Here is an 11364-nt window from a genome sequence, read left to right as displayed (position 1 = left end):
GTATTTATTTATTTCTCCAAGTTATGTTTTTGTGTGCACTGAGGAGTCTAAAAAAGGCGTTTGTTAAATCATTTTAAGATTGGCTTTGATCAATGTTTGATAAATGAATTCTTCATATATGATAAATGAGAGGTAACATTTTATTTATGGTATTATTTCCACATATTTCTCTCCATTCTTCATTCTGCCCCAGAGCAGGGTTATTATGGTAATCTAAAACTAAAACTGGGCTTGTGTAAGCATGAAAGAGGACACAAGTTGACTACCATAAGTTTTAAACTTTATGGCCATACAAAATTCAGAGTTATAAAACCTGGCCCTAACACAAATCTAACTAGCGCTAAATATATATGGAACTAAAACTTAATGATAACATTAAACTAATGTAAAACAAGCAAACCCATAGGAAATATTCTTTGGAGCATTGAATGAAAAAACAAGGAAGCTGGACACCAATCTGGGTCTGCATGGTAAACTGATACTTGTGCCGGCTACAAACATGTCCACAGTAAAAACAGAGGCACCACCTGAGATTAGGAAAGATGTCACAGCTGTTACTATCCGCCTGGCGTGTCCTAAAAAAACACCTGCCTAATATGAGATTCTTATATCAACATATGTACAAAGTCTACTGTTTGAATATACACTGTATGTATATATTAATCGAGAGGAACTGGATCAAATGTTACAAATGAAATCAAATCTAATTGAACCTGAAGGGGCATGGAATAAAAAAGACTTTGAGCCAACTAACTTAGCTTTTGATGAATGAAGCCCTGAATCTTTTTCTAACTTGACTCTTATTCTCTCCTGGTTTCCCCAGACGCCCCCCTGGAGCTGCCCTCCTTCCAGCTGACCCCCTCCCAGCGCCAGGTGGTGTTTCAGGGGGACAGCCTTCCCTTCCAGTGCCAGGCCTCCTTCGTGGCCGAGGACATGCAGGTGCTGTGGTACCAGAACGGCCGCATGGTCAAACAAGACGCCGCGCAGGGCATCTTCATCGAGAAGCACATGGTGCAGAACTGCTCTCTCATCGCCAGGTACGGCAGCGTCTGTAGTCTCAGGCCTTTTGAAGAGGAAATGGGACAAAATGGTTATCTCAAATGTTTTCTAATTTCTTGTCTCCCCTCAGTGCGTTGACCATCTCCAACATCCAGCCGGGGTTCACTGGGAACTGGGAGTGCCGGGTCAGGACGAGCAGAGGCAATACCACCAGGACGGTCCACATCGTGGTGCTGGAGAGTTCTGCAGAGTACTGCGCTCCTGAACGCATCTCCAACAACAAGGGAGAGTTCAAGTGAGTTTCCCCCGACATGGAGTATACAACAAGCAGAACAGGGCTACTGACTTATACTTAAGTTTATTGGATACATTAAAATCTTAGGTTATTTTTTCTAAATGAGACGATTAAAAGAGGCACTGTTACTGAGTTTAAGCTGGTCAAGTAATTAGAAAGTAACTGTTTTTATTGTGAACATACAATTGAATTACAATTGAATTAAACACAATGTTTTTGCGAAAAGGTCAGATGTTAAAAAAAATCTCAAATCAGTGCATCTGCAATAAGAAATATGTTGCTTATAACACGCAGGCATCAGTGTGTGTTTGTCAGTTAATCTAAAAATGAAAATGCAATCTAAACTGGTAAATATGCAGTAAAACATTTGTAGATAGCTCTGTGGCGCCCCCCTGTGGTAAAACATAGACATGACTTCAAGGCTTGAGCCATAATGAGCACATGACTGTTGATGTTATTACACAAAGTCAGTAAAACATAGGGACGCTTCATATACAGGTTGATGGAACATGTTTTTGTTCTGCTCCCTGCAGGTGGCCTCGCACTCTGGCGGGGATCAGAGCGTACCTGCCCTGCAACAGACTGCCGTCGAGCGCCGGAACGTACTCGGGCAGCTCGGGTGAGGAGCAGAAAGCGTGGAGATACTGCGACCACAAAGGGCTGTGGACGGAGGAGGACTACTCCCGCTGCCAGTTCCAGAAGGACGTCACCAGATTTCTGTTCGTCATCAACCAGGTCTGAGAAACTGTTATGTTCTGCTCTGTAACCTCATTCACTGTATCCTCTTTCCCCAACAGTTTTGATCAAAATGAATTCACTAGATTCAAACAGTTCAAATACAGCATAACATTCAGAATCTGGTTTACATGCTTTTTTTTTTACTTTAAAATATAATCAAACCTTTAAAGAAACTTGCTGTAATCCATCCTAATAGGGTTCATTTGTACTAACAGACAAACTATCTCCCTCTGCCTTCCTGCAAGAAGGCTCCAAAACAGTAGAACTGCAAACAAATCTTATTATTCAGAGTCCAGTAAATTGGCATTTATCTTTATGATGTTGTTTTTTTCTTTTTCTTAACTATACATCTTTAAAACATATTTAAATAATGATATTAATATAACATATCTTCCTTCCACAAACCCAAGTTTTTTTAAAAGGAATATCTTAAGAATCAAGAATAGGGCAAACTAATCTATTCTCTATCCATCCAGTCCATTTATTTATTTATTTTTTTGATGCTTTTTACATATTCAAAAAAGTTTCTCATCGTTTCCGTTTGTCCCTTTTTTGCTAATGGAGAAGATTAGTTATTTGATAGTGAACTCTCCCTCTCTGTGTCTTGTTTCCAGATGCCTCTGAATGAGAGCAACGTGGTTGCCCGGGCTCGCCGCCTGCTCGTCTACACCGTCGAGGCCGCCAACTTCTCCGACAAGATGGACATCATCTTCGTGGCGGACATGATCGAGAAGTTTGGCAAGTTTGTCGAGAAGTTTAAAGATGTAAGTGCTGCTCTTAACTTTTTTTCATGAGCTTATGTTGGCGGAAGAATGTGAAGCTTGTCCTTGTTCAAAGATAAATAGATGAATGCTCAACAGCTGTTTCTTATCATGTTTAATGAGAGGTGTTGTCTCGACTTGGGCACAGCTGTAGGCTGGCAAAAGGAACAGTTTTCAAAGTGAAGCAGCTCCGAGCACTAAAAAGCAGTTTAAAAGTTTAGTTTGTCGCTTCTATGCTTAAAATGTGTTCCTAATCGTCACCTAGCGAGTCAAGTAAGGCCCTAAGTCAACACAGCATGTGTTTATGGCCGTTTGATACAAACAAGATGCTGAACATGTTCGAATCTTATGTCTTTTAGAAAAGCTGCTGCTGAAGGAAACATTTAAAAACACAACCTTACAAAGCAGGTTAAGCACAGGAGCTATTCTAAATGACGACAATACTAATTTGGATATGGTACGACTCATAAATGACATTTCACGTCAACAACCAATGTTCATTCCCTCATGTCAAAATGTTTCCCTCTCTCAGCTGGGCGAGGTGATGATCAGCATGGCCTCCAACCTGATGCTGGCTGATGAGCGCGTGCTGTGGATGGCTCAGCGTGAAGCCTCAGCGTGTTCTCGCATCATCGCCTGCCTGCAGAAGATCGCCGTCTACCGCCTGGCCACGACACAGGCCTTCTCCCTGGTTAGTCCTCCTAATATCTGCCTTTAGCTTTAGAGGGACACATGAGCAAGACCCCTAAACTGAAAAACATGCAACACATGTCTCTGTGTCTTTGGATCAGGCTCTCTTTCTAGTTTTTCTACGTATTTTCTTTATCTTTTGCATCTCTTGACAGTATGTCTGTGTTTCACTTTTTTCTTTGCTTTGTGATCGTTTGCATGTCCATGTGTTTGTTTCTTTGTATCTTTGTAGTCATTATGTGTCTCATTGTAGTCAAAACTGCAGCTACAAATCCTGTTTAATGAGGAAGAAGAGAGGCTATCTGTCTTCCTGTCTTTAAATGAAATGTTATTTGGCTTCAGTATGCTGTGCAGCTGTAATCTGAAGGGAAAAGTGTATATATATATATATCTCTGGTCGGCAGATACTCAATATTAAAGACTTTGCCTGCATTGTGCAATTTAAGTATGACCTGTATGTCATGCTGCACTATTAAAATGTTGTTGTAAAATCCTTAGTCCAATGTTGTTGTTGTTGTTGTCCTTCCAGACCTCCCCCAACATCGCGCTGGAGGCTCACGCTGTCAGGGCGGCAGACTGGAACGGGATGACCTGCATGTTGTTCCAGAGGCCGAGCCCGGAGCGCTCGCCGGGGGGGGATCGCCAGCTCACCTTCAAATGCAACACCACCAGCTCCTTCTCCAGCATCCTGCACAAGGTCAGCTCCATACAAAATGAAATTCTTTGATGTTTAACACAACAAACAAGTAAGAACCTAACCGTTTCATGTGTTTTGTCCCTGTAGAGCACCATAGTGGAGGCCTCCCTGCAGCTTCCTCAGGCCCTCTTCACCCCCACTGCGCTCCCCGGGCACCCTGAGGACACCGTCTACAAGCTCCACCTCCTGGCCTTCCGCAACGGCAAGTTCTTCCCTTCCACCAGCAACTCCTCCCAGCTAGCTGACGGGGGGAAGAGGAGGAGTGTGGCCACCCCCGTCATCATGGCCAAGATTGGTGAGTAATCTGACTAATTCAAATCCTTTTTTCCCACAGCACACGACAACTTGACATCAGTTATCTTGACATCAGTTCTGATTACTCTGCCTGTTTCCCATCAGACGGCATGTCCCTGCGTGTGCTGAGGTCTCCCGTGAACATCACCCTGCGGCGGTTTGCCCGCGGCTCAGACGCCGTGTCCGCCTGCTGGAACTTCAGCCTGGTTGGGGGGCAGGGAGGGTGGCAGAGCGACGGCTGCCGCATCCTGGATCATCACGACAACTTCACCACCATATCCTGCAACTCTCTGGGAAACTACGCACTGCTGATGGTGGGTTGCTCTTCGTTGTATGACAATGACAGCAACCTTTGTCCGTGTATCAGCATTGGACACTTTGTAGTAACCTGTAGTGGCTTGGAGTGCCAATATTACCTAAACCTGAGGATGTATCCCCCCCCTCTGTCATGCAGGACCTCAGCAGTGTGGAGTTTTTCTCTCCCAGCATCCGGCCCCTGCACCCTGTCATCTACGCCACAACCATCATACTCCTGATCTGCCTGCTCACCATTACCATCAGCTACATCTACCATCACAGGTGAGACCTCATCATGTGTGTCTGTCATTCATTGGTTGTCCTTTATCTTGAAACCCTGCAGGATTTGGCTTTGGAGAGATTTTCTGCTACCATTTGAATCATTTACCAATGCACGAGACGAATGCATTTGAACTTCTCATTGGTTGTCATATTCAGATGATTGTAAAATATATTGTCTACGTGAACAGGTGTCACATCCGTAATAAAGAAATGCTAACTGTGTTTTGTTTCTCTGACCCCAGGTCTGTCCGTGTGAGCCGCAAGTTTTGGCACATGCTGGTCAACCTCTGCTTCCACATCTGCCTCACCTACGGGGTCTTTGTCGGGGGAATAAATCAGACGCGTTATGCAAGCGTGTGCCAGGCAGTGAGTATACTCCTCAGACACAAAAAAGAACAAGTGCTTTTGTTGTTTTGCCTTTGGCTAAGTTCACTCTGCTCATAAAAAAAGTTGTGGAAACTCAGTAAAAGATGCATCGAAGGGTACAGTAGATAGTTTCCATGTCCGTGGGTGATCCCTTATGGTGCGAAACACATTACTTATTCCGTGTTCATTGCAACAAGTACCTGGATGAAAGATTTTTTAGCAGAGAACGTTTTGTTTATTTATGTAATCCCCTCTGGCATACAGATATCTCACAAATAGACTTTTCAGCTCAGGCTGGTAATGACACGCTCAATAGGAAATAGCTCAATGATCAACGTGCCATTTAAAATACTGATGCACTGCCCATCATTCTTATTTGTATTGGGGAAATGTAACTAACAGCTGCATTCTGACATTGGAGAATACTTGCATTTATCTCCATTAAATCTTATGTTTATATTTATGCCCTCTTTTCTAGGTTGGGATCTTGCTGCATTACTCCACTCTGGCCACCGCTCTGTGGGTGGGGGTGACGGCACGCAACATTTACAAACAGGTGACCCGAAAGGCCAAGCGCTACGAAGAGCTGGACGAACCTCCACCACCACCACGGCCAATGCTGAGGTACGAGACATTACAGATAGGTGGACAAAGTTAACACATAGGTTTTATTTGAACTTGGATGAGATTACTTGTGGTCCTCCCAATGTCAGCCTTTACTAACAATTTAAAATGGCCTGTCTTTTTTTAGCTGATCTTAAAAGCAGACATTTTAAACAACACTTTATAGAATGCCTCAAAAATAATGCTTTTTATTTAACAGGAAAAATGCGTTCATCAGGAAAGGCTGTGTCTTATTGTGAAATGATATTTTAGGTTTCCTTACTCAAAATCAGAATACCTTTGTTAGTCCCACAGAGGGGGCATTTACATTGTTCCAGCAGAAAAGAGCCAAAGATAGCTTAATGCTACCTAAGAAGCATGCATAAAAAAGTATTAAAGATAAGACAAATTACAATAAATATTAAAAAACAAAGTGGTCCTGTTTGTTGGTGGATCTGCCACACGGTGTCAGTGTAGAGACTATGTCCAGTAAAGCTGTCGTCCTCCAAACACAAAGACTAACTAACCAATCTCTCTGCTCTCTAATAGGTTCTACTTAATCGGCGGAGGGATACCCATCATTGTCTGTGGAATCACTGCAGCAGCAAACATCAAGAACTACGGCAGCCGGACCAATGCCCAATAGTAAGTAGTCCCTGTATGAAAAGCAATTAAAGTTCCTTCATGTCTGTGCTCCTGCGATGTTTCAAATGAAGCCTCCAGCCCCAGGAGATGCTTTACACTCTCCTCAGGAGGATCTGGCTTTAGTTATCGACCGGCCAGGCTGCGTTGCTTTGGTAAATAATGGATATTTTTATAAGGGTATGAAAAGTTTATTCCCTGATGTTCTGATTATGGAGGCCTATTAATGGTAATGTGCATCCAAGCATCAACAACTGCAGCGAGTTTACAGCGCTCCTACAGAAGCAGCTGTTTACATGTTTAGTGATGGTGGATGGCTAATTGAGAAATCTGCTGCCGTGTCGTCGGAAGTCTTTGGAGTTTAAGTAATTTCTTTCAATTAAGACAAATCCAGCCTGGGTTATTAAATGTAATTGGACAGTGGCTGGACAAAACACCACGCAAAAATGTTTCAAAGAGTTTGAGAAGTAAATAATGATGGTGGCAGATTTAAGATGAGGAGATGTGGTATTGTTTTAATGAGCACGATCGGCAAGTTTACTTTTAAGAGGTGCTGTATAACATTTAATAACTATTAAAATGTAGTACATACTTCCCTAAAGGCCTCTGGTGTCAGTTGGGATGTACTTTTTCCAACTTTGGTGTGTTCATGTGTAAACAACATGGACACAAAAAACATTTGTTGGAGTGTTTTAAACAGCATTTTGATATCTCAGTTTCTCAGTTCTGACTTTACGGTTTCCCAATCAGGAACTCGTTGTAGCACAAATGCCCTTATGTTTTGTTAAGAGAAGTAAAACAATTTCGCCGCCACATTATTTGAATTGGCTCCAAACATTGAATAGGTTGAGGTTCCTTGGCACATACTGCAACCTTCCACCAAGTTCCATATAAAACTCTCAAAGAGTATCAAACGCCACACCTATTCTCTTCCTGTAAATGAGATGTCTGATTGTCCGTCTCCTCTCTAGTTGCTGGATGGCCTGGGAGCCCAGTATCGGGGCTTTTTACGGCCCTGTGGGATTCATCATCTTCGTGGACTGCATGTACTTCCTCAGCATCCTCCTGCAGCTGCGCCGCCACCCTGAGCGCCGCTACGAGTTCAAGGAGCTGACAGACGAGCAGCAGCACCTGGTTCTAGTCCACAGCGAGGGGGGGGGCGATGCTCCCAGCAGCCACTGCCACCCCCTCACTCTGCAACTGCAGCCAGAGGGATCCTCCTCTGTGGGCTCCGCTCCGCACTCGGTGCCACTGTCGGCGCTGGAGAACGAGCACACCTTCGCCGCTCAGCTGATGGGGGCGGTGGGGGCGCTGGGGCTGTACGCCGCCCTCTGGGTGTTCGGGGCCATGGCCGTCTCGCAGGAGCACCCCTTCGACTTGGCCTTCACCTGCCTCTACGGGGTGGCTGCGCTGGCTCTGGGGGCCTTCATGGTGGCCCATCACTGTGTCAACAGACAGGATATGAGGCGCTACTGGTCCCAGGCCTGTTGCTCGGGGAGACGGGCCTACTCTGCCCAGGAGGACGTGCTCCTGCCTCAGCCGGGCGTAGCCATGACGTCGACAGCAGGGTCAGTGAGCAAAGCAGACGGGGAGTCGACGCGGTGCGGCCAGAGCAGCGCAGACTCCTCTTACACCAATAAAAGCGCCCCCAGCGTGCGTAACTCCGCCCACGGCAGCAAGCTGACCAATCTGCACGCAGAGGCGGCGCAGTGTAAGACCGCCTCGGCACCGGTGACCGCCAACGGTGCAGCTGTTTTGGACAACAGCCTGACGGAACATTCTATAGACAATGAAATAAAAATGCACGTGGCTCCGCTGGAGGTGCAGTTCCGCCCGATGAACATCAACAACAATCCGGCGGCGCTTCCCAACGGACACGTGGGCAGGCATCACAAAAACAGAGCGCGGGCGCACAGGGCCAGCCGGCTGACGGTGCTGCGGGAGTACGCCTACGACGTGCCCACCAGCGTGGAAGGCAGCGTGCAGAGCGCCAATCACAGGCGCCACCATCATTACGACGTAGCGGCGCGCAACAGTCGCCGCGCGGCCTACATGGCGTACAGGGAGCGCCACCAGAGCCAGCAGCAGCACGACAGCAGCGACAGCGCCAGCCTGCCGCGCCGCCCCCGCCACGCAGACAAGGGTGGGGGCGGCACGCTGGGGAACGGGACGGTGGTGACGGTGGAGAAGGAGCAGGTCGCTGCTGATGCTGCTGCGGGGTCCGACGCCAGTAAAGACTCTGACCCTGTCCCGCAGCCCGACACTGAACTAGAGACACAGCCCAAATCTTACGGGTTGAACCTCATCACTCAGAACGGTGGAACACTCAAAGAAAACGGACAGCTTGTGCCTTTACTAACCACAGAGAGTGCAGCCAGTATAAAGACCGGCCTGTGGAAACATGAAACTACTGTGTAGCGACAGTTTCCGTACCCAAAGACTGCATCGCCTTTAAACTGTGAAATGCTTTTGTTTTTTTCTATTGTACATTTATTTGATCAAATCATTACTGCCACTGAACTATCTCTGTAGATATGTTTTTTTTGTAAATGGTCTATTTTTATAACTTTAATCCCAACCTTGTTGTTCTAAGAGTTGTGTAATTGAAACTGCATACCCTTACCCCCGGGGATTTATTTTCCATTTAATAGTTTGCCCCAACAATAATAAAACAAAAGTGTTGTACACCTAATTGAACGTTTTTGTTCCTGTGATCTCCTCTCTCTGCAGCCGGTGCAAAGGTGAGCCAGAGCTGTTTTCTTTCCAAGAATTACTCGTGCTGACAGAATATGACAAGTTGGTAATTGGGTTTCTCGCTGACCTTCAGGTGGCCTCAGCCCCCCCCCCCCCCACACACACAGCGGGCCTTCTTTAATTGCAGCTAGCTTCAAGCATAGAGGTGCATCTCCTGACTGCTGGCAGACTGGATGAGTGCAGTACGTCCTGAACTCCCGCTGACTCGATGCCCGCGGTGTGATTGACAGCTGACTCGCAAAGCAGCCGCCAGGAGAAGACAGAATAATGAGAGGAGTGCAGCTTGTTCCCTTCACCTCCCCCCCCCCTTCCTACACAGTCCCAGGCAGAGAGCATATAACTGACACAAAGTATGGTGTTTATGCTGAGTATTTATATTATACAATAACTTGAATGTATCTGACATGGTGGTTGTCTGACAGTAAATGTGTTCTCTGCTTCTTACGCTTTAAGAGTACAGCAAGGGGGATATGTGACGATAGGTTCCAACGCCTCTTCTATATAGCAGCAAGACACAGACTTAAAGATCGTTTTTTGTCTCACTTAAGTTGCTTCTTGTCTCTTGTGGTCGTTTTGCCCCTCTCATAGTCCTTGTGAGTCTCATTTGCATTTATTTGTAGTTCTCTTTGCTAAAGCATCCATGTTGTGCTGAAAGGTGTACTCACCACAATTAACTTCAATACAAATACAACTATAAACCTTCGTGCTTACCAACATTAATCGGGCTAAGGACGACAGTCTTTGGGGTAGTAAAGCTATTTTCAGAAAGTCAATGTCACACTGTTGGATTGAAAACCGTTTCCAATGCTTTAATATTATTATTCAATAAGGCAATCACTTCTTATTAAACGTGATATTCATGTCTTCTCACAGCATGCCACTAACTCTTTTTTTTTAAGGTTGTGCTGCAAAAATGTTCCCGCTATTATCCCGCTGATCACTCCCACAGCAGAGGGAGCACAGCTCAGATTTTTCATTTATGGCCTATTAATAAAACAAAGATATATTGCCCAGCCAACTTGGATGTGACAAATTATAATAAGACTTCTGAATTATGTAGAGAGCAGTTATGCCGTGATTCGTCGCAGCCTCGCACATTTCCTCCAGGCATGAAAGAGTGATCTTCAAATAATTGCCAAGGTTCTTTAACACTGCCGTCGGTTATAGAGTTCATCTTCGGCTGTCAGCGAGGTGGGAATGACAATGGGACGATGTTTGGGGGAAAAGCTAATTAAAGCACTGATCGCATCTCTGCTTTAAGATCACAGGGACACCTTGGGCGGAAATCCATAATAAATTAAGATAAAACAAATGGAGTCATTAAGATCTTTTCTTAGTCTCATTCAGAAGTCTTAGGGTCAGATGCCAGAAATAGCACATCAGAGTATCCTAATTGTAAACGGTCTATTTTCAGGAACAGCGATGACTCGTCTTTTCCAGCCAGTTTCCACTTAGTGTGCGCTGTGGAGTGTATCTGAGCTGCGTGCCTCATCAGGAGGACGACCAGCGGCAGACAGCTGATGTCTGTTTACATTTCAGCTGCTCGTCCCCCTGCAGCAGCATCTGCCTCTGCTGTGGAAACCTGCCTCTGCAATGAAGATTGATACTTTTCAGAGAGTGAAGCCATCTGATTGTAATTAGCTGGCTGTGGCTGTCCAGGGGAGCCACAAATACTTCCTGCAGTGTGATCATCTACCCAAAAACCCTCAGAGGCCGGTAGTAAAGATTAAAGCAATAATTAGCACACAGGGTTTGTGATGATCGCTGCCGCTGTCCAACAGCTGTCTGCTGAGATAACTGCTGAATTGATGTTGTTGTTTTCTTTGAGCAGATATTTGGAAATCATCAGTATGTAAGTTGTGTTTAAGCGAAGGTCAGGGCTTTTTGTAAGTGTTTGCATTTCAGCACTTAGTCATTCAACTCACACTTAATAACACATCATACTG

The 11364-nt window shown here is 45.4% G+C and overlaps 1 protein-coding gene across 1 annotated transcript in view; it reads left to right on the top strand.

The window, feature by feature from the left end:
* The window catches only part of adgra3 (adhesion G protein-coupled receptor A3), a 34398-nt gene extending 25047 nt beyond the window's left edge, over nt 1-9351 (top strand). The window contains 13 exon segments of the mRNA XM_010797774.1: nt 824-1037; nt 1130-1294; nt 1828-2029; nt 2647-2796; nt 3326-3484; nt 4013-4180; nt 4268-4475; nt 4580-4788; nt 4929-5053; nt 5296-5419; nt 5898-6043; nt 6572-6667; nt 7636-9351. Coding sequence (XP_010796076.1) covers nt 824-1037; nt 1130-1294; nt 1828-2029; nt 2647-2796; nt 3326-3484; nt 4013-4180; nt 4268-4475; nt 4580-4788; nt 4929-5053; nt 5296-5419; nt 5898-6043; nt 6572-6667; nt 7636-9082 — 3413 coding nt within the window. The 3' untranslated portion in view covers nt 9083-9351.
* Nucleotides 9352-11364: the final 2013 nt, after the last annotated feature.

This window comes from Notothenia coriiceps, unplaced genomic scaffold (assembly GCF_000735185.1).
Source record: "Notothenia coriiceps isolate Sejong01 unplaced genomic scaffold, NC01 NC01_scaffold00038374, whole genome shotgun sequence".
Lineage (NCBI taxonomy): Eukaryota > Metazoa > Chordata > Actinopteri > Perciformes > Nototheniidae > Notothenia > Notothenia coriiceps.
The sequence above is the reverse complement of the archived record's forward strand: the minus strand, read 5'-3'. Positions and strand labels throughout refer to the sequence as shown.